This window comes from Lichenostomus cassidix, chromosome 18, assembly GCF_008360975.1.
Source record: "Lichenostomus cassidix isolate B80296 chromosome 18, HeHo_3.0, whole genome shotgun sequence".
Classification (NCBI taxonomy): Eukaryota; Metazoa; Chordata; class Aves; order Passeriformes; family Meliphagidae; genus Lichenostomus; species Lichenostomus cassidix.
In genome coordinates this window covers 8,616,893-8,641,082 of record NC_139498.1, presented here as the reverse complement: position 1 = coordinate 8,641,082, position 24,190 = coordinate 8,616,893, and the positions used below count along the sequence as shown (strand labels likewise).

Sequence of the window (24,190 nt, the reverse complement as noted above, 5' to 3'; positions counted from 1 at the left end):
AAACCATGTTGCCACATTGTCACTGCTTGCTAATAATCAAAAATGCCATGGTGACACAGATAAGTTTTATTCACCAAAGGAGAGGGTGAGGCACTGGATTTGTCATTCTTGTGTGTAAACTGGCAGCTACTGACCTGTGCCTTTCTGTTTGGGAGATTTGCTTGTATGGTTTAAGCTGGGAATGGTAATTTTTAATAGCTGTGAAATTGCATGTGTCCTTTGAGGTTCAAGTTCAAACCCACCTAATTGAGAGGGTATTGCTAAAGGCCTTGGAGGGAGATGGCTGGACATGGTAGATATGTCAGGCACATTCAGTTATAAACATCTTGTTTTTACAGTTTCTGTAACTTCCTGGGTTTGGAAGTATGGATTTCCTCTTAGTTGCCATTATACATTACAGGCACTACTAAACTTCTGCAATATTCCTCCTTTATTTCAAATGCAATGTCTGTATTTCTTAGGAAATGAAGATAGGATCAGACTTCATGTATTTCCTTTCTGTTGTTGTTAAACATACTGTTCCTTGGGAACTTCATCCTCTGGTTTAAAAACTGAAATAAACTGTTACTCAAACAGTAGATATGTGGATGCAGTGATGCACTCCATTACCAGAAGCCTCTTCTGTCCAGACGAGTTGTCCATGTTTCATAATCAATAATGAGCCCCAAAAAATCAAAATATGAATGCTTGAAGGCTTCATAATCAATAGTGAGCCCCAAAAAATCAAAATATGAATGCTTGAAGGCATCATTCCTATTAGTGTTTTGTGAAGAAGTGCTTGTATGAAAACCAGATTAAATGCCTCTCTCTGGTATGAAATGTTGTTTTTCTGTTTCATAAATCAAGAAGCAAACCTTCAGAATCTGGTTTCTGTAACCTCTCCCTACATGTATCTTCATCTTTTTAGTAGTTAAAGAGAACATTTGGAATTACTGGTGAAGCTTTTACTCTTGTCTGAGTTTACTGGCTTTGCTGCTGGATACCTTGTGAGTTACCTGCTTTACTTGGCTGCAAATACATCATTTTTTTCAGTGATCTGACTGTGAGAAGGATCAGAGGTGATCTCCAGTGACCACAGAAAAGCAAGATATGGAAAAGCATATGTCTGCATTCTGGGCTAAACAAAACCACCACATTGAACAATGCATCAAGGTGGGAGCTGCTTCTACAGCAAAAGTTCCTTGACCAACTAATAGTGATGCTTAATTAAAAGATTCCATAAAAAGATTGTGAGGCTCATAAGAATACCACGTAGATCATTCCATGTGGACCTGTTTGTTGCTATGCTCAAAAAAAGGTGCTCAATGCAGTCAGCTTCTTAAATTTGAAATGTTTTCATTGTTGTCCCCTTCTTCTCAGTTTAATTTGGGAGTAGGAACAGAAAATAAGTATTTTTTTCCTATGATCTGGCAAGTAGTGACAGGTCATTATTTTCAAGTGACTTGTGGGTACCATCTGAGTTCCTGGTTCTAATGAGTTTGATACTGTGGGGCTGCTTCCAGACCCTGCCACTGGAGAGTTGCCTGGGCTCAGGGTATTTCCTTTGGTAGAACTGTTGACAGGCCAGTTTTTGGAGGTCCAAGGCATTTCACTTCCCTGGTTCAAGGAGCTGAACAGAACAATAGAAAAGAAAGATTTTCCCTTTAGTCTGAGCAGGTGCAGGATAAATGAATGGACCATTTGATGAATTGAAAGATTTTAGAGATGCCATATTGTTGCTCAGTGAGTGAAACATTCCTCCTGGTGTTGCTGCTGGTTGTATTTTGCATGGAATAGCTGCAGTGAAAAGAAGGTGCTGCTGTTATGGGGGTGGAGTGTATCAGCTCTTAGCTCTCAATCATTTTTGGTTTTTTGAGCAGCCAAATACGAAGGACTTTGAAAAAGCGCAAGATGCTGAGTCTGTAATGTGAGCTTAAGAAAGCACCTCAACACTGAGCTATAATTAGTGTTTTGTTTTCTATGAACTTGTCCTTGGTTGCAAAAAGTAGATGTGCATTGTTCATTGAGTTGTATATTTTGTTCTACTTTCTGAAGTGGAGAAACACCCATTTTTAGGGGAAAATGATGAAGTTTCCACTGTGGAGCCTTGGGTGGTCCACACAGCCTGGCTGAAGAGGCCAGTGAATGCTTGTCATTTGAATTTACCCAAATTAATTTCATAAATGTATCCCGAAAAAACAACACCTTTGAGTAGTATCCTTAAGATCAGTCTAATGACTTAGTTTTCCTTTTCTTCAACTAAACATAGGAGTGAATTGAAACAGAACAATTAGCTCAGTATAAATTGTGTGCGTTTTGACAGAACCTGGTACTTGTGGTGGGGAGAGCAGTGGAGCTGAGGCTGTTCTGATCTGGCACACTATGGCTGTGGAGCTGCAGGACAAGGCAGGTCCCTGCAGAGGGATGTGTGTGATGGGATGGTGGGACACAGGCAGGCTGGGAGCTGCTGGGGATCCCAAATTCACCTGGGCTGCTTGGGAAATCCTGCTGCCTTCTGTTGGGAAATAGAGTCGTCTTCATTACCCAATGCTGCTGATCAGAATGAACACTGCAGAAGAGGAAGTGTGTTTGTAAGCAACAAAATTCCTATAAATCCTGGTTATTTTGAGTGCCTAAAGTAGATTTCTATTTATGTCACTTTATTTTCTGCTGTTTACCTGTTTGGCCTTGTTTGCATTTCATGTATGTATGTACACAGTTAGATGACAGTAAACCCAGATATTACCTGAGACTTTCCTAAATTTTTCTGCTAAGATTGGTGAGTGGGGTCACGTGAAAATAGATTTATTCACAGGTTCTCCTTTATGTAGCTATTGTATTCCGAGTATATGGTTAGGGAAGGCATGCGTTTATTTAACATTTTTTAAAAATTTGGGTTTTTGTCCATTCTTTCCATGGGGGAAATTTCTCTTTATTCTGTCTACTGTATGTCTGCTAGAGGACAACAATTAGAGACTTCCATATGAACAGAGAAAATCTGATTTCATTGGAAACTTCTGTTAAAATTCTGGTTTGTGAAAATTATTTTTAATGTAACTCACTGCTGCTATTGTTATCTTCCCTACTCTCACCTAGGAAACAGAAACAAACAAAATATACTTCCCATTTTGGTAGAGGCCCTTTTTTTATTTCTTTCAGAAATGAGTGAAAGATAATTTGAAAAGTATTTCTCTGATTACTGAGGTTTTGTTCTCAGTTTTAAACCAAAAAAAAGATGTCCAAACTTTGCCTGTAGAAACTGAAGTCTGGCAACACATTTGCTGAACTCAATGTCATAAGTGCAACAGCTTTGATAGAAAATTTGTGATTGCATAATGTACAGTTGGGTAAAATATTTTAGCACCTTAGTTTTTTAATATTATAGTGGCTAAAATCTATAAACTCTTACCAGTACAGTGCATGGTTTGGCCTTTCACTCCTATCAGTGGCCTCTGAAGCTGAAATTTTATTTAAGGTGCTCCTAATTAGTGGTACAATCATTTTGGTTTTACTCATTAGAATTTGTTTTGATTTTTAAACACTGGTATTAAATCCATCCAGGTTCCCTACGATTATGTCACTGTAAATACATTCTAGTTTCCACTTCATGGGTACCTTTCTAGTCATCAATAGTGAAGAATCTGTTCAGGTTGGATTTTACAGTTACCTTTCTTGTGTAGTTACCCAATCTGAATCCAAGAAGCTGAATTATGGTTGTGTCTCAGTTTTGTCTGGGATTTATATTTTGTTGCTATTTTTCCTCATCATCTAATTGCTTTATTATTGTATTTGGGATTACATCTTAAGCTATTGTGATTTTTTTCCCTTTCTTTCTCCTTTCATGAACTTGGAAGGTACCACAGAAGGATACAGCAGTGCAGTATGTGTGCAAAGCTGTTCATAAGAAAATGAAACAGAATTATTAAAAGAAAAAAAGGTCATTCAGGGTAAGAGTTCATAGAGTTTTCCAGCATTAAAGAACAAAGCTGTATTAATAAAAAGAGGCATTTAGAAGTTTTTGTGGTTACAGTGCCCCCTCTTTAGCTGGAGTTTGCAGAGTACTGATGCTCTCTGATAGCCTAAGACCCAGATCTGGGGATGTGTGAGTTCTGCCAAGAGCATCAAAATGACAGAGTGTTTTCTTAGGGGAATGAGGCCATTCCTGTCAAATTGTGTGGTTATGAAAACATGACATCGACCTCTTTGGTGCTTAGGATATTTTAATTTGGTTTGAATACTTTCCAGGCTGATTTAACCTTTTTAAATCAAGTATATTATTTTTCATCTTTATGAATGGAAGAGTTCTCTCTGTTGTGCAGGATCATGAACAGTGGGATTTTTTAGCACAAGGGCATATGTTGTATCTTCTAAAAGATGAGGGTAATATTGTTCTAAGCATTGAAATTCCTGGCCTTTTGGTGGATTTCTTGTTCATTCTCTCTCTTTTTTTTTTTCTTTTTTTTTTTTTTAATTTAACAAGAATACATCTAAGGATCCTTAGCAACTTGTAAAGTAGTGAACAAAGTTCAATAAAAATATATCTCCTATTGCTTATATGAAAACCAGGTTTTAATTTACAAAAATCAGCTCTGTGTTTGGCATAAAGAAATAGGATTATGGTTCTTCTGGGAAATAGGGTAAAGGTTTTATTGGAATATTTCCTTGATACAGTACTGGAGTTCTCATGCTTTATTGATAAAGTGAATTAAATGGTAAATAATATCATTGTAGTTTTGAAGTAAGTCATGTACAGAGGTTGAGAAATCAGAAGGGTTTTTCTTGATCTATTGGCTTTGAAATCAGTGATAGCTGTCATGCTTACAACATATCCTAAATGCAAAATACAGAAAAATGCTTCTGACAATGTAGCCCTCCTGTCTTTTATAAACTTATCTGTGATAAGAGTCAGTTTTATTATTATTTTGTTTTATCTTTAACCTTGAATTGTATTAAATAGTTGGATCCACTTCTGAAACTTTTTTTATCATGTTGTTTTGATAAAACTACAGTGGCACCTTTATAGCAAGGTCATTCAACCCTTCAAGCTCTAGATTTTTAAGCACTAATATATTTTTTGTTGCTGTTGACTTGATGGGAAGTTTTAATGTGAAACTTGTTGGAAATTCAATATTGAGGTTTTGCACTTTAATAGCAATCTTGGAATGATTTCAGTGTGAGCAACTGTTAAAAGAGTGTCTGTAGAACTGGAATTTAGGGCTCCTTTGAATTATGTTTGTGTAATAAGTTTATTTGGAAATACTCTGAGAAGAAATAGGCTATGTTAGCTTTAACCAGCATCTAAGAAAGAGTGATTCTTTAAAAGGGTGGAAATATGGCACCAACATGGAAAAGAATATAGGTAGAAACCTCAGGGGCCTAAATTTAGGGAAGAAAAATTGTGCTACAGTTTTTATAGACTGTAAAATCACAGTCTAGAAAGGATTTAATTTTGAACAGGAAATAATATAATTTTGAAAGGAATCCACCTAACTGTTCAAGGCAGGATAGCAAAGTTACTAACTCTTCACAAAACAACCTATCTTTTTGTGTGTAAAGAAAGCAGATCTTTATGCTGCAAGTGGAAGGAGTAGTAACATGAAATTTAAATCTAGGTGTAGTATTTTAATGCCAGTGTCAATGCTAGTGCATTTTCTGAGTTTGGGTACTTCCCTTTTTTCCTTTTTCTTAGAATTTTATCATTTCACCAGTACTACTTTTTGTGCTCATGAACTATGACATATTTTTAGATCTAGAGACCAAAGGCTTTTCATTTTCAGTGAAACAAGGTACAGCCGGACTACAGGCAACATTTCCTCATATTGCTATATCTCAGAGCTCATGGTTTTAATTGAGGTTAGTTCCTTGTCCTCACACTGCCAGTGCTGCTCTGGGAGTTGTGAAAGAGTTGGTGAGTTTGTTGAGAAATGTTCAATGTGTGTGTGCCTGTGGATGTGTTGAGATCACAGCACTGTTGTCACGTAGTAGTTTTGATCACTTCCAGCTCAAACAGCATCGAGTTTAATCCACAAAAAGTGTGAAGTCTCTTAATATCTGCTCCATTTGCATTTCTGACTGCAAGCCAGTAAAATGATGTTAATTTAGCAACATATTCTAATGTGTGTCAGTACTGTACTGTGACCCTTTTTATGTTCAGTAACAGTGTCCTATTTATTCCAGGATGATGTGATGATGCCACAGCGGGTTAGGCTGCAGCACCAAGTTGCCATTCAACACCCAAACAGTGTGAGTACTTTTTTCTTGTGGGTATTTGTGGGTTTTTCTTTTACAGAGTTCCGGATACATCTTTTAAAAGGATATGAAAATTTCACAGTGGGGCTGGTGGAGGCAAAGCAATAACCAGTGTATTCTTTTCCTTTATTTTTAATCCTTGCAATGAATGGGAGCTTTGATTGAACTTCTTTTTATTTTCTCTTCAGAAAACCAGATCTCATTATAACAGTGATACTCTTTTGCAAATAAGTATATAGGTTTGGCTAATGTCTGTAATCTAAAGGAGAATGCCTTTTTTATGTAGCCTAAGTCGTGTGAAAAGCTGCAAAGGATTGGCTACAGCTATGGTTTATCTGCTTTTATTAATTAAGAAACTGTAAACCATAGGGAATGTATGGGTTGTTACCACTGATGAACTGGCCCACAGTGCAGCTGATGTTTTCTTTTGCAGGCAGACATAGAAACATTATTAGAATTCTGTTCTTTATTCCTGTGAAATAAACTGTCAGGAATATTCTGTGAGATAGTTTTTTTTTCTGATCGATATGATTTTGATTTTATATGATTTTCTGTGATTAGGGTCAGTATTCTTTAGAGAGAGTTTGTGCATATGTTCTACTTATCCAAAGACAATATATATATAGATAACTTGTTATGGCAGTTAGTTAATTTGTCAGTACTGTTGACTAAGATATTTCTTTATAAACATGAAAACTGAGTTTGTATTCCTATCAGCAATATTCGGCAAAATCAGCCTTATCATTTCCACACCTCTGACATTTTCTCTTGTGGTAGTTTTTTCAATGTGCAAGAGGTTTCTGGAAAGAAAAGGTCAATTGACTGGATCTGTCATGAAGGTGTTTCCTGCAGGTATCTGAACAAAACACACTGAGTTTTATGATTATCGCTTTCTGTGAACTAAACACCTTTTGAACTTTTCCTCCAAAACACACTTGCTCCAAAGTAGAGATGATTGCAGTCCTTTTAGCTGAGGAATGTCTGCCAAGCAACCTGCTGCTTAGTGGTGGGATGTGTACCTGCTCATCACACCACCTGTATTCGGGTTCTTGTGAAATCTGATAATCCTTACAATGTAATTTATTAAATTATAGCTTTAATAGTACCTGAGTAGCAGTTAACCTAATTCGCTTTACAAACACAATAAAATGATAAATCAAAAGTTGTTTTTGTTCTGATATCAATCAGTTAATGGAATTCTGTAGTCAGATGCCAAAAAACTGGAGAGACAAGTTGATCCAGTATGCTTGTTTCATGGAAATTAGTGCTAAGAGCTATCATGTTTCTTGCTTACAGGGCTTCTACAGATGTAAATTAAGACTTTTCTAATTAGACTAAATCCAACTAAACAGTTTGTAGTCTTTTTAGAAAGCACTTCAACTGTTTTGTTTATGTTCTGTTACACTTTAGTGCCCGACAGCCTTCAGTATGAACTATTAAATGACAATCAAACAAGTAATAAAGAGGACCTGAGTAGACTGAAGGACATGTCTTTATAATCTGTTCTAAGCAGCACAAACTTCTTATTCCCATGTCCTAAATTCATCTAAGTTTGTGCTCCTGTTTCAGTGTGGTGCTTGTGGCATGGCCTTGGCAGGGTGCTGTCACTCCTCAGAAGGGCAGGGTGGTGGGAGAAAAAGATGGAAAAGATTTGTGGGTCAAGAGAAAGGTAGTTTATTAAAAGAAAAGGAATAGTCCTTTGGTCAGTGTGGATCAGCTGCCCTGACTGCCACTCCCACTCCTTGCCCACCCCCAGCCTAGTGGAGAGGGGGAATGTTGGAGAGCCTTGGTGCTATGGGAGCAGGAACAGCCCTCTGGTGTGTTACCAACACACAGCACTGAGAGGGCTGTTGTGAGGAAAATTAACTGTATTTCCACCAGACCCAGCACATTTTCCACGTTACAGGTATAGAAAATGTGTGGAATGCCTATGTGAGGTATAAGCTTTGTGTTAATGTTGGATCTGACAGAACTAATTCAAGGCCTGAAGAAAAAAGGGGAACATATGCAGCAATTTCTGGTGACCAAATAGCTCAGTTTTGTCCAGAGCCTCTCAGTAGCTCTGACACAACTTTGAGAAAGTTGTTTAGGTCACAAATCTACTGATAAGTGTCAGGGTGGACTTGTGTTCTTAAAAGAACTATCTCTCTGCTGTCCTCAGAATAATCATGCCATTCAGTCTTCTGGCCTTGGAAGATGTTGGGGATGTTTGAATGAAGCTGTGTTCTGTGTTTGAAGTTCTGGCCTGACTTCAATCAGTCTGATAAACCAGAGTAGGTGGAGGGGCACAAGGAAAAAAAAAAAAAAAAGCAGAAGGTTGAAAAATGCCCATGAAGCAGTGAGCTTTTTTGGTTTGTTCCTGAAATTCTAACTTGCAGACTTGCACTTTCCACTATTTTGCAACATCTCCTGACCTGGATTGTTTGCTTTATGTAGTCTCAATATACTTTCAGAAATTTTAGTCCTAGTTCTAGTCCTGCTGATTGTTACTGGGAGTCAGATTTGAAGACTAGGGTTCCCAATGGGCCCTTGTATTGTAGACTTCAGTCTACTGTTGTCCACCAAAAGAAATCTCCCAGGTCCTGATTAATCCCTGTGGTTCTTCCTCTTTTGTGTTACTCTTAAATGCAAACTGCCCTACTCTGACTTGAAGTGTTGTTACTAAACAGCAGAACCAAAGATATCAGATGTCTCTAGGATCTTCCCAAGTTATTCTTTAAAGAAACCTGTGTCTCCATCTCTGAGAAAGCAAGAAGCTTGCCCCAGGTTCAGGTACTGGACCATGGCTGAGGTAACAGCTGCAGCCTTTGTGTCTCATTTCCTGTATCATAGACTACTTAATAGTGCTTTAAAGAGCAAGTTAATTTCTATTCTCTTAAGCTGCTCTTATCTGGAACACTTTTTAAAAGAAAGGCTTCTAGGGTGGAACTCTGCTGTCCTTGGAGATGTTCAGACTGAAGGATTTTGGATCTCAACATACAAATCACTAATACATCATGGTTTTTATTAAAAGCAGCTCTCCACAGCTGCTGTCACCTTGTCCTCTGCTGACTATTTTACACCATCACTAAGTCCTATTGACATGTATTCTAGAAACACTCTCAGAAGACACAAGTTTTTGAGACCTTGTGTATTTACACTACAAATTCTTAAGTTATGCTTAAGAAATATAAGGTTCAATGCAATTCCCTGCTTTCAGCAGTTGTAAAGCTCAGGGACATTGCACTGTCTATCAATAATTCAGTGGTTACCATCCTTCTGGCACTGAGTGCCCAGTGCCCATGTGCACACAAAGGTGCCTTCAAATGGCCTCTGCTCTGCTCAGAAAAGGAAGGACTTAGTTACTAGAGAATGTGCAACTGTTACTAAAATGTCTCACTCTAGTTTCTGTTTATCCCTACAAGCTGCATGTATCCCATTTACCCAGGGCAAGCCAGGTGTTGCTTATTTACCAACCACAAAACATGTATGTTTTGTTGGCAGTTAATGAGTAGGATGGTTCAAGACTCTATTTCCCTTAATTCTGAAAAAATCATGCCTTCATATCTTATTTTGTATAGGCTTGTGTTCTTCTGGAGGAGATCCAACCTTGTGTACACACTAGCATTCTATAGAATAACATTTCTGAGTTTGAAGTAGCCCAGGAAATTATTTCCCAAACCACACACAGTCTGCAGTCTTTCACTCTGCCTCACATATATTCTATTATTTAATTTCAAAAAGTAGTACCTTCTAAGAACTCCCCAAGTCTTTTGTCCCAAGGGGAGGGGGGAATGTCAGTGGTATCTGCTCCCTGGTTGTCTTGTTGCTGGATGCTTCCAGCAGGCTCTGCTCTGGGCATGCTGAAGGAAAAGCACTGGATCTGGGAACAATCTTGGAGGCTGTGAATAACAATAAAGAGCTTATAAAATAGCTGAACTTTTCCTCACTGTCTCCCACCTCAGTGAGAAAACAGCTGGAGTCAGAATGTGAGCAACAAAAATAAAGAACATTTCCTTTTGTTTTCACTGGCTCACTAGGAGGTGAATCAGTACTAGTGTCACAATGAACACCTTTCTGTTTGTTGTGAAATTACTATCCTCTGTCTCAAACAGGTAGGATACCTGGGCATGTGAGAGAACACTGAATATACCATTTGCATTTCTTCAACGAGATATTCTCACTATTTTGCATCTCTAAAACAGATTTTTGGCATATTCTGTAACTTGGATTTACTTCAAGAGCAGCAATGCCTAAAGCCATTTTTATCTGTTGCATTATCTGCCTGTGTTAACCAACTGCCTGAATTGTGCAAATCTTTGATGGTTAATGTGACTCCAAGATAGTTGATTGGATCAAGTGCACTTGAACAATGCCTGGCTGGTGGCTCACAGAGCTGTTCACCTGCCCTGGGAGAGCTGGAAACACATATTGCACAATTGGCCAATGAATTGGAGAAATGAACAGATGAATGAGAGCTGAGCTGCTCCTTTCTTTAAGGCACAGCTCTAGGCTGAAGGTGTTGGCTGTTTCCCTCCCAACCCTACTGAACTTCACAAATTAACTACATTTAGATGTTAAGGGTTTCTTTTTTCTTTTGGTCTGGAAACATATTTTTTTGTTTTGAAAGTCACAATCTAAGAGATTTTTTTTTTTGTCATGTCACTGTACCCTGTACTGTTCTACTTGCCAGGACTTGTCACACATTTCTGCCACATGCTAGAAAGTAGAAAGGTTGTTTTCTCCTCTCTCCCTTACAGAGTGCTCTGCTTGCAGAGAGCACTAGTTCAAATCATATAATTCTTTTCTTCGACTAAAATGATCAGATCCACTTGATTCTTGATTATGTCAGTCCTTTTAGCTTCCACCTTATGAATTTAATATCTGAAATTGCAAGTAAAGATCTTCTTAGTAGCACTATAAAAAGTATACGAGTGGATTCTCTTTCATAGGTATCATTAAAATACAGTTTTAGTGGCACATGAAGTAGATACTCACATAGAACAGAGCTTTAGGGTCAGCATTCTGATCTTAAACATGGATGTCATGATAATGAGATCTGATTTAAAGAGTGACAGTATTCCAATTATTTTTGCATTGACAGTTACACAGTTTTTTTTATACTGCTTAATCCATAAGAGCAGTTCTGAGAAAATGTATTAACAAATACTGAAATTTTTTTTTATTCTAAGTACAAAAAGATTCATTGAAATTCTTGCTCCATCTATCAGTGAGTCCAATATTTTAGATCTAGCTCTTGGCCTTGGGGGTGGAGAGGGAGGGGGGAAATCCTGGGTAGTCTGGACCAGTTCCCATACACAGTCCTCCTGCCTGTCAGAGCATTTCCTTCAGTGGGGTGTGCACTGATTGTTTTGTACACTGAGGAGCACTGGGTGTAAATAGTGTGTTCCAAGGGATTTGTTTTGCTGACTAGTTAAGACATTGTGTATTCAAGTAGTAGAAAAAACATCCAGCCAACTGTTTCCATCCCATCTCAGGTGTGTAACTGCACTGTAGGAGCTCCTGTGGTAGGATTCCAGTGCAGCATCACTCACTAGAGCACTGGCTTGTACACCAGAATTTTCAGTGTGGGCTGTTTGGAGTAGCTATGCTGTAATACATCACATTAATATGTGGGGGTTTTCCTGTTTATTATCACAAGTCTGGAATAAAGGCAGAAGGTTGGTGTTTCTTCTGTCTTGTGCTAGACTAGGCTGCTTCATGATGAAAGGAAGCATGAGATAAAAAATTAAAATGTGAAAAAAAAAAAGAGGGAGGCCACCTTAGACACTGCCAGTCAACAGTGTCAGTTCTGGAATACTGGCAGTCCTCAGGGTGTAGTAGCAATTTTTGTGTTCCTCATACCAGTGGAGTTTGGTCACCTCTGAAAGATCTTACAGGTTTTTGTTTGCTGTATTTTCTTATTAGTCTAATATCAGAGTAGTCCTAAATTATCAACCACCTTTCAGACTACATACAGAGCTTCCTCTTATGTATGTTCTCTTGGGAGTCCAAGTTATTATGAACTCTGGTAATTACTTTGCACTTAGACATGGATTTATTCTATCTATGGAACAAGGTAGCCTTGTCTATAGCTGGCAAAATTGGGATATTGCATGTCTCCTGTACCTATGTCTTGTTCTTAAAATAGTCGTCTGTTACATAGTGCTAATTGGAATACAGAAGCTCTAAAACTGGCACGGATTTTTCATATGATTGCATTAGGCACTTTTCCTTTTTTTTTTTTTTATTAGATGTTTTGCTGGTCTAGTGGAGTTCAAGTCTTCCATAAATTCACTCAGAAATGACCTGAAGACTGAATAGTTCATGAAATACTCAGCATATTTGGATCATGGTATGATGTTGCATGGTGAAAAGAAATGCAGTATATTAGGGGGATATTTAGGGGTGGGGGCTTAGCAGGAATCTTGCTCCATCTGAAAACCCAGCAGCTGTGAGGAAGCAGTGCTGAGTCCTGGCTGGTGTTTCCTGCCTCACAGCAGCTTTGCAGCTGCTGGGCAGCCTGGAACACAGGCAGAGTGAGGTAACATCTGCCTGTAAAAGACTCACTGAGCTTGAGATCAGATCTTGTGTGATTGAAGTGCTTAATGCACTGGACAGGGACTTGGGTTAGGATGCTGTTTTAAGGAAGTGGTCAGCAGCATTGTTCTGGAGCCTGAGGCTTTATTCCTGTGGGATTTTATTACCTTTTCTGTGCATACATTAGACAGGGTTTTAGTCTGGACTGCAAAAGCAGGTACATAGTATCTTGTAATTTTGTGGTGTGAAAAGACAGTCAGTGTATGTGAGCTTTTATTAAACTGCCATAAAGCATAACTACATAATGCTGAATATTACCTCTCTGTCCTCATTTAATTTCCTTCCTGTACCTCTGTTTAATTTTTACCCATCCTATGTGCAGCCAGGTGGTTAGTGATCTCTCATTCTGTGTCTTTATTATCATCTCACCTTAAATGCTTTGTCTTCCAGTTGTGCCATAGAGCTTAGCAGATTTTGCTTTGATAAGTACTTTTATTTTGGACATGAAGTGGATTAAAATCTTCTTAATGTAGAACTTAAATAATCTTTTTTCTCCTTAGTTAATTTGCACAACTCTCCTCCTGACTCCCTTACTCAGCATGTTTGAGACACATCACTGTCTTGCCCAGGCATGTACCAGCAAGCACTGCCTCTAGAGGTTAGCTTTAATATAAGAATTAATTCATACCACAGCTATTAGAGAGACATTAATTGGGTAGTGTCATGTCTTGAATGACAAATAAATCAAATTTGTTTGCACAACCCTGTTAGCAGGAGTTTGCTCCACTAAAAGGGCTGAGTCTCTGGTCAGAGCTCAGAGCCAAAGAGGCTCTGGTCTATCTTTGGTATAGACAGAAAGGAAAATGAGATTATATTCCTGAGGTGATTACATGCTGTTGTTGGTTGCCCAGCAGTTGATTTTTCATGTGTGAGAAAAAAGTATCCAGAGAAATATGTTCATGAACTAATCTTAACTATTCTGGTCAGCAGAATTTTTTATATTCAGTTCCCTTTTACTGCACACTGTTATCAAACTACCAAGTCTTTTACATTTTTCTCCAGCGTGTGGAAAATGTAACTCTGAATTAAGACTATCCAGTTTAGATACTTACAAAAACATTTATAGTTGTGGCTTCAGGAAATTGTCATTTAAAAGTTGTTTATAATATTTCAATAAGATTCTCTTGGTAGGGAGGGTAGAAACTAAAGCAGCAGTTGTGTGAAGGCTTTGTTCTGAAGTGGTGACAGTAGAGTATGTTTAAGAGGAAAAATTATGATTTCTTTTTTTGCACTGAAGAATAAGAAAATTCTTTCTTTGACAATGTTAGAGTATTATTCTTACATTTTTATTAATTGGGCCTTTCCATATGTATCATCCAGATCTGCTGGAATTCAGTTGTGTTTTTGCTTTTTATCAGGCAGCTTCCTTGTATTTCTGAAAATAAACCACAGAGCATTTTCAAAGTCACAATGTCCATCTCAGTCTGTTCTACATTTAATCCAATAGCCCAAATGGGAAGCAGCCCAGCTTACACAACTTTGTAATTAAATTTGTGTTTAAAATGGCCTCCACATGCCAATAACCCCATCAAACAATTGTGATTACTGGAGTTTGATAGTCATGAAAGTCTGATTGTAATGAATTCCATTCATGTAAACATATTTGATTTTTAAAACTATGTCTGAAGCATAAAATGTTTGAAAATCAACATTCCCTTCTGGTGTTCAGACACTTTGCTGAGGTGATAACTATTACAATCTAATCAGACTCTGTGGAGCTACAGACAAAAGAAATTGTTATCTCTTCAGTGATATTTACTTGAAGTTTTTCCCCAAAATGTCATGTTCATACTTCATGAATTCACATGTGACAACATAATTGGAAATGTTCCTGTGTTGTGATGCTCAGCTGGGCTCATTCTGTACACACCACCTTGGCTTCTTGCTTTAAATTTGCTAAAGAAAATTCAGACTTCCTTGGTTTTTAATTACTGTCTTCTTGTGTGCTGAAGATAAACATGTCACATCCTTTTGTGGACTTCGGACTTGAACTCGAGTCAGTAGAATGTTTAACAGGTGTTCTTAAATATGGATTGCTCCAAGATAAGAACAGCTGTGGAAATGGATATTCATCTGACCTAAGTGCATTCTTTGTAGAGTCAGCAATAACAACAGATTTTATAATTTTTAAAATATGCTTTAAATACACTTGGGTGTGTTTTGTATATTTACACCTAATGCAAATTACCTCACAGGTGTCATGTTTTGAAGAACAGTTTCCTCCCTTGGAAATGAGGGGAGAGGAAACACATTTTACTACCTTCTTCCTGCAGTATATAATTTTGGAAAGATTTTAACCACATAAAAATATTTCTTTAGTTTATTTTCCCTCTTTGATTGCATTAAATAATGATCATGAAATCTTTCTTAAAGGAAATTACTGCATGGAAATTACTGCAATAAAAATAATAGAAGTAGGGTTTAGAGACAGCAGAGGTGACATCTACCTTTCCTTAACACAAAATATGTAGGCTTGATTAACTAAAGCTGTTCTTAAATGTTCAGGAAAAGGTAAATAATTCTTATTAGCTTTTTATTTTAGGATTTTTTTAATCTGTGGGCTCTTATAAAGAGGCATATTGGGGAAAAAGGTTTTGTGCCCTAGAGATAATGCTCCCTATATTGCTTGTTATTTTGATAGTCTTTGTTTTCACACAACATTTTCTAGGATCAGATGTTATGATTTTTCTAATTAAAGCTTCACTAAGTACCTAATTATGTTCTCTTCAAGGAGGTTTGCATCATTCTGTCTCATTTCTAAAATGAAACACAAGACTGCATGTTCTCCCTCAGAGTGTAGAATAAAGTTTTGTACTTTTACATAACCTTTGAAAGTTGCATTTATTTTGTACAGAAAAACCATGGATTTTTTAATGCTAAAATGCATATTTTAAGTTCCTTAAAAGAAGACATATTATATGAAGAACTCCTGTGTATGTTTGTACATCCAGTGCCTACTGCCTTATGGAGAGTTTATGCTTTTGCCTGTCTTTGTTCATTTCCTTTTTCTTTAAAGCAAGGATGGAAAATATTGGGATGAAATTGAAGACCAATTATTTTTTCATCCTCATTTCCTCTTTAGTACAACGGGTGGATTCTGACCCATAGGTTGCCTCCTGAATAAGGAAGATTGTTTGAGGTAAAGGAAGTTGTAGTGATTAAAAAACTCAAAAATGCCACATCTGCAGAAAGCATGTTGGTTTTAATTACTGTCAAATCATTTAAACTTTGTTTCCTCTCACCCACTTCCCTTTCCATTTGTATGTGCAAAGGAAAACATCAAAACCTACAATGATGAAAATAAGAAACATCTCAACCTGAATATTGTGTTTAAAAACCACTAGTGAAAAGTTGGAACAAGTTCTGGCATGTCAGTGAGTGGGTGTAGAGTGCTGGCTTTTGTACTTACCAGATATGGGACTGAAATATTCTTGTGTTTCAGTGGAGCAGTTTTGTAATTCACAGAACAGTGACTATATGTGACTATAAGCAGAATTTGGAAATGTATGTAGTAATCCTGCCTAGTTCCTCTGAACGTGAGCAAAATTCTGAATGTGTTCTGAATGTGTTTGTTGGATTTTTGTTTCAGCCATCATGGCTAGCCCAGGCTACTGTGACCTGGGGAACCTTATTTGTACTATTGTACTGTTTGAGTTGTATTATAATCATACTGTACTGGCTTTGTAGTGCTCTAACTCCTGGAAGTGTTTTAAATGCAGTGCCACAAAGGACATATCCTTGACTTCATTCTGATTATCTTATTTAGATACAATTCATTAACTCCACTCCTAAGTGTGTGAAGTGGTAGAGTTATTAGAGAAGAGAGATTCAGGTTCCTAAATATCGACCTCTAATGCTATTTTGACTCCTGTCTGAGACCATCTAGACAGGACTGGACTTTTGGTGAAGCAGTAGATGTAGCCAGGCAAGACTGTGGGGCCACAGACTAGATCCTTACCTTGGGCCACTTCTTCCCACAGAGCTCATTTTAAGCCATTTTTATTTTTAAAATTTACTTGTGGGGCCTTTCAGTGTATGTATTTGTTGATGCTTAAGATAAACCTCCTATTTTATGTTCTTATTATTTTTCCTATCACTCTTTCTTGCTGCCATAAAGTACAAACTCTTTTGTATTTTTTCCAGAGACACCAATGCTGATTGCAATTAATTAAATAACTAAATGAGCTCTAAGTTACCTTTAATACATTTAAAAATAAATAACTAAATGATCTCTAAGTTACCTTTAATACATTTAAAAAGTAATTGTCTGTTGAGAAAGCAAATTACCTCATCTGCTGTTGTAGCAGAGATTGTCATGATTTTCTCTCCTGAGGAGAGTTTTACTTTTCCATGAACTACCACAGTCCTTTGGGATGAGCCAGAATTTTTTTTGTCCATGGTTCATGTTACTGCTTCCTATACAAGTAATAATATTGTATTTCAGCAAGTTTCCAGTAGGAATAAGAAGTCTATTGCATTTATTGTATGTATTACATAATTTAATCTAGGTACAGGTATATGCCACTCTACAGCATTTGTAATAATAAAAATAAACTTGTCTAATTAGATAAAAAAGTTGAAATTTGGAGCAACTCTATTTTTGCGTAGAAACTGATACTCAAAATACTGAAAAGAATATTTCTAATACAGAGTTTCTTGTACTTGCTGGTCTGAATGGGTGTAATATAGGCCAGAAAGATTTTTATCAAAGTATTTTAAAAGTTATGAGAGAAGCAAGAGTGAAAAAATTTTCAGTTTGAAAGCTCTTAGGAAGTATTCAGGGAAGTGAACATAAAAGCTCCATGAGGCATGGAGGAAATTGAATCAGTGTGCAGTTGCTTCTGCTGCCACACCTTACACAGGGGAGCTGGAGGAAGCTGTTTGTACTCTAAATAATCTGATTTTCATTGTATGAAAGAAGCTGGTTACATGAGCTTGGCTTGACAGATGCTGAATCAAAGGCTCAGTTGATGGTGTTTATCTTGCAGACATAAGTCAAAAATCCCAGTGGTGTGTCAGAGTCACGTTGGGAGGGGAATGGTGCAGCTAAAGAGCAGAAGTGTGTGGAACTTGTTTGGCTGAGCATCTAGAAGTAAATTTGATTGCATCATGGTAATTTTCACATTTGTCTGCAAAACAAACTTCTTAAATGATGATACAAGAGGCCTTGAATGGTGTTGATTCTGAATATGAAAAGAAAGCAGGTCTTAGGGCAGAGAGAGTACAAACATTGCACATCTTACAGCATGTTAACTTTGTGATGAGTTTGTAGCTGTTTTCCTGTTGTGTTCAAAATGCAGCTGTTCCCAATAACAGGCATTAGTGCTGTTCAGTGTGTTTTGCTGTGATGCCATTATAAACAGAGGCTGGTTGGATGATGTTTCACAATCCTGTCTTCTGCAGGAGGGAGAGCCTTTCTTTTATGTGCCCTGCTAATTCAGAGAAGTCAATTGGAGCATGCAATGGAATTATCTGTGTGGCTAGATGGAAGAAGGAGGCAATTTTGGCTAAGAATTGAAGTCAAACTCTAGAAATTACTAGCAGTGATGTATAGTCCAGAAAAGAGCCATCAGGATCTAATTTAATAGCACTTCTGTCTGCCTTCAGCAGTCCTTCTGTGTGTACAGATAATTGATCAAACCTGTTCAGTTTGCTCTTCAAGTGTGAGGAGTTGAGAGTTGAACCAGTTGTTCTTTGGACTTCAGGGAATTGCAGTCCTTTAGCTGAGCACCTGGATTCAACATTTACTTTAGTTTGCTTAAATTATCAACAGCATTTAGGAAATTATCAGTCTGATCAGAAATTAATGTAAAAGTGTGAAACTGCCCGCTGCTTCCAATTTAAATTTCAAGCTGCCTGGAAAGAGATGACTGCAGTTACTGCTTGGCTGTAATTGAAAGCTAGGTTTTCAGAAAAACAAATTTGAAATTCTCCTTTTTAATCTCTCAGCTTTTGAAAGCTCTTTGTATTCTGTATCTGTTCAGCTTCACTGTGACTCTTTCAATAAAGAAACTAAGTTTCCATCTTGTGTTACAGAATAGCTTGAGAGATAAAATAAAGGTAATTTTTGCCTTTAACCTTTTACGCAGAGTTTTTAAAGTATCTTTGTAAGTTAGAAAAACTTAGGATATGCAAGAGAAGTTTAATGAGGGCTCAATTAATGAATACTAGCAAGAGTTCTATTTTTAAATGAAAATCATCCTTTCAGCACAGGGTAGACATAAATCTGCCACAGCTTTTGTCAGATTTTTATCTCTGTGGTGTGCCCCCATTAAAAACATCTCTATAAACTCTCCTAATTGATACTCAGTTTAAAAGAATTTTAGGTTAACCTTCTGAAAACATCTCAGTATTACTTAGCTGTAATTAGAGGGTTAAGTTGGGATGAGGATTGAAGTTTTCCACAGTAATTCATTGTTGTCATTGAGGAAACATTTCCTAGTTAGAGACATTCCGGTTTATTCTTATGGGATAAGCAAATAACATGTTTTTTTTTTCCATGCTTGTTATTTTGATTGTATTTAATCATACTCTAAATTGTGATGTTTCATTGCCAGCAGTCCCCCAGCAAGATCTTCTTGTGGTGTTTTTCTTCCCACATCAGAAGTATTCATAACTGCACGTGCAGAATTCTGGCCTGACTGCTGACATCTCTCTAGGGTTTAAAGCTCTGTAAATGTAGATACCTGGAAGATTTATGAATGCTTAGGGTGGAAAATAAACCAAGGAAGTTTTCCACCTGTTCTTGAACAGAACTTGATTATCAGAAATGAGTCTTCAGAAGTTCTGTCCAGTCACACTCCTGGCGTTCTCCTCAGCTTTTTCCCTGTCTAATCAGAGATTTATATACAGTTCAGTGTTTCTATGAAATTGCATTAATATGTGTCTGTGCAGATACAGGCAATATGTAATCATACTAATATTCTCTTTAATATGTATTGGAAGCTATTCCTGAACACCTACTGGCATAATAAAATTAAAGTTCATATTTAATTCGTACAGCTATAGAACAGTACAGAAGAAGATATTGCTGAAATACATGTATAGTGCTCCAGTGACCAAATCAAAATGAGGTGTCTGCATTGTTCTGCCATGAACAAGATAAATAAGAATATGTGGGGGATTGTCCTTATTTTCTATTAATTAATAGTAATGTGGGGTATTATAGGTTATGGCATTATTCATAGGATTGTATGGTGTTACTCAAGTTCCAATTTTCATTTACCAGACTAACTGTTTTGGTTGAAATTTTGCATTCTAGATGTCTGCCTACGGAAAATTTCCTTTGAAAATTTCAACCAAAATGGTTCAAATATTCCCAGGAATGAGGTTATTGGAAAGATACTCCTCAGTGTTTTCTACAGACCTTTAAAGTCTGTAACTATTTAACATTTGAGCAGAGCAGCTGTGCCAGATTATTTTATGAACATAGAAGGGGGCCAGTAAGGACTGTGTAGATAATCTCAATTCTTGGAGTTGCCATGTTTAGAATGTTTATTTTGTGATGCTGTTTTGTTGCCATGTGGGAGTGCAGCAGTTTAACCTAGGAGATTTATCTCATTTTCCTTTAGATTATTGGTTGCCAAGTCAGAAGAGAGCCACTGGACTCTACTGAACGATACACTCGCTGGATCAATAACCTGACCCAGGAACAGCTTCTTACACAGGTATTTTTGTTTCAGCTCTGTCTGATATTACAGCAGGAAAATAGAGCAAGAGGTTTATTTGGATGGATTTTTTCAGTCATAATCAATACTCAGTAGTTTATTAAGGTTATTGGATTCTCATATTTATACGTAGTTTGTTCAACAGAAGCCAAGATGATGGTGCATGTGATCATTACCTGCACAATGACTTCACACTGAGTGAGAACAAAGCTTCCAGGTTTGGAGTGAGCCTTACACATCTCACTGCTGTCAGTGGTTAACTACAAATGCTTTCACAGTCTAATAATTAGGGTTTTCTTTTCAAAAAGTGTATTTGAATACAAAAGGGAATAAAAAAATCTTTCTTGAGAATGGTTCTTCTCCCACCCAAGGCACTGACCACTCCTGTATCTGAGTTTTGCTTATGGTCATTTTAAAACAGCAGTTCTTCAGGCATTAAACATCAGGCTCATTATATGTGTTTGTAAGTGAGATACGTCTTGTGCAACTGAAGATGACAGTTTTGGCATAAAGAACGGTTGTTTCATTAGGCAAGAGGCCAATGCTGAACTAAAATAGAGACTAAAAGAGACTTTGGCAAAAACAAGTGAAGCTGTGGAAGAAATCAACCCAGCTTGTGGAGGAATGTTGTACAGAATATAAGAAATCTAATGGATGGTTAGCAGAAAACATCCCAGCAGGCATTAAGATCCAAGTATTTGGGCTTGGGTTTTGGGATGCTATGTTAAGAAGACATTTGGTTTTGATTTCCCTGGATTTAAGTGGTTTAAAAGATTAACATATCCTTATTTGCTAGACTTCATTATAAACTGTGTTGTGTTCCCTTTTACCCTAACTCCAAAATACAGGTCCTGCTGTGGTCATTGGAACACAAGGAGTTATCTACAGACCTTGTTTTAAAATCATCAGTGGTATTACAGCTCCCTGTAATTCACCAAGGGAAAGTAATTATAGAAAAGTTACCCATGGAATATTTGGATTTGCCTATGAGTGTGGCATTAGAAAAAAGACAGATTTAAACCAATGTATTTATCTGATGACAGCATCTGGATCTCTGTGTTGGTGAAGAGAAAGAAAAACTTGAGGATGTAAAAGCTTATCCTACACAATCTGAAGTGTTTCATCTAAATGGCCAATGGATCTTTGATCAGTTGAGCAGAAATTAAAAGAAATATTCTGATTTTGAGATTATTTAAGGGAGGGTATGGAAAAAACCTGTCATTTTAAATAAAATGGGAATCTGTGTGTTCTCAAAGAGATGATTTAATATAGTGTTTCTGACAGTAGGATGCAAATACAATGACCTGGGAGGTGCCTTGCAATTTTATGTGCTAGAAATACCTCTTAAAGCCTTAATAAATCCATTACTTTTACATATAATTTAGAGTCCAGGTACATTTTCCAGGTAGATTAGCAATTTTGGATAATACATTGTGTTTGGCACTAGAAGGCTGTATAGCAGAACTTGTGGTACTTATCCATGAGTTTATTAACAAAATGAGATTTATAGATTCACACTATTTATGTGTTCCTCATTATTTTTTAACATGTTACCTGTTCTCCACTAAGTTTAATGCAGAAACAGAAGTTCATCAAAAACAGTAGATTTCTGAGAGTTCTGTAAAAGTCTGAAGTTTTGGAGAAATGGTGCTGCACCAGCTGCAACTCGTATGTTGTTAGCACAGAATCCCCTTGGAAGGAGATTTTCGGTGCCCAATTATCCAACAAGCTTCAGCTGTGACACAAGCCTGGGGCAGCTTGGCTTTCCCAGCTTTGGGGCTAAAAGAACTGCTTGGTTTCCAGAGCATGGCAGTATGTGGAGCTTCTCCTGCCTTTGGATCTGTTCTTCTGATTAGAAATTCAGGTAGAGGGATAATTATTTTCCTTTTTCTTACTTAAAAATGTATGGGACAGAGGAGGAATTGGGAGTAAAGACCATCTTGTACTCTAATAATCAGGGTATGAATCAATTATCTAAGGTTAGGCCTGATTTGTCCCACTCATCTACCCCAGTACATCATATACATTATTTGAGGTGTGGTTTTTTTAAACTCTCTTCAGTACATAAACCCCCAAAAAATATAATGATGGACCTGTGCTAATGGATTTGCAGAATCTCTGGGAGGAGCAGTCCTTTGGGGAATTCAGGAAAATTTGCTTTAATTTACAGCACATTGTGTCTAGCAGATTCCAGTAGTGAAAGAATGTTTAGCTTTTTTTTAGCTGTCTCTGTATTTAGTGCCCAACTCTTTCCAGTCACTTCTGCAGCATTTCTATCCCATGTATATGCAGATTATTTGTGCTGGAAATTGGGAAACCAAGCCACCAATTGAAAAAGGGAAAAGAGCCAATTGTTACTATAATGTCATCCCCTAGCATAATGTCCATGTTATTGAGCAGATAATATCCTGTGGCACTGGATTGCTGTTCTGAGCAGTGCTCAAAGCCAGGTTTGGGGTGTTTTGGTCAGTGCCTTCAGTCACCTCCTTGCTGCATGCTGGGTTTAAACTTCTTGAGTTAATCCCAGATTTTTTGATCAAGTGTCCATCCTTGTCCTCATGCTGAGAAGATAATTCAATACAAAATGCTGTCAGCATTTTAACTTTTCTTTTCCCTTAGCCCTGGCCTCTTGATGCTTACTCATCCGTTAAATGTTTCTCTAAACAATTATACTGTAACATTCCAAAGATACTTTATGGTATGCGTGAAATTTCAGAATATATATCCTGGAGAGTGTGCTAGGAGTGAGATAGTACAAAGAGAGCAGGATAATGAAAAACCTGCTTTTTAAAAGAACAATATTTGCTTCCTCAAAATTATCTTCTGTATAAATGACGAGTGATTAAACCACACTTTTATGGGTATACTGATATAAACATTAAATACATGTATATATGTTCTGGAAGTCTTGCTCTTTCTGGCCAAGAGTAAAAAAAAAAACAAATAAAATGGGTAATTGTAACTGTTCAGTAAGTGCAGATCACAGTGACAGGTACAGGAAGAAAATGAGCAAACAAATTAAGAGAACTGACTGTTGGGGTAAGTGGAAAAAAATGTAGATTAAAACTAATCTCATGGGGTATACAAGTCCAAATTGTGCTTGTAAATGTGATTGTGGTTTGATCATGCAGCCCTTCTTTTACACTGCAAATGTTTACTGGGCTGTGTAAGTGAAAAGGTCTGAATGGTTTTCAGGTTGGATTAATTGCACAAATATTTATACAAATAATTTTTAGGGACTGTTGCTGACTGTAAGTAAAAGAGCTGAGTTCCTGTCCACATGTGTTAAATCACTGTTATATGTTAGTTTAGTCTCACAGCCTGTGAAATATTCTGTTCAGCCTGAAGCACAATTCCATCTGACCTATCATTTTTTCCTCCTCAAAGACATTTCCATGCCTTCATCTGGTTGTTCACTTGGGAAGCAGGCAGGAAACTTAAAATGGAATGGGCCTGTGGATGATAAGGCTGGATTGTCCTAATGTAGATAAATAACTGAAAAAGCCACAATCATTTTGGATGACTGTGTCTGTATGACCTCCTGATACATGCTGGACTTTGCAGGTTATCTTGGAGCTCTTGGTGTTGGATAGATCTGGAAGTTGTCACAGCTGATTTGTATTTCTCACCAATAATCTCTTCCAAGCACCTGGCAGAAGAGCAATAATTGACATGCTGCATAGCTCTCACCTCTCTGCTCTATTAGGTGCTTGTTA

General features: G+C 37.3%; 1 protein-coding gene across 3 annotated transcripts in view; it reads left to right on the top strand.

The window, feature by feature from the left end:
- Window positions 1-24,190, top strand: part of QTGAL (queuosine-tRNA galactosyltransferase) — a 114,761-nt gene that overhangs the window by 13,575 nt on the left and 76,996 nt on the right. For all 3 annotated transcript variants that reach the window (XM_085077928.1, XM_085077927.1, XM_085077929.1), the window contains exons 5-6: window positions 6,157-6,222; window positions 20,379-20,474. In XM_085077928.1, the coding sequence (XP_084934054.1) occupies window positions 6,157-6,222; window positions 20,379-20,474 (162 nt within the window). The remainder of the gene's footprint in view (window positions 1-6,156; window positions 6,223-20,378; window positions 20,475-24,190) is intronic.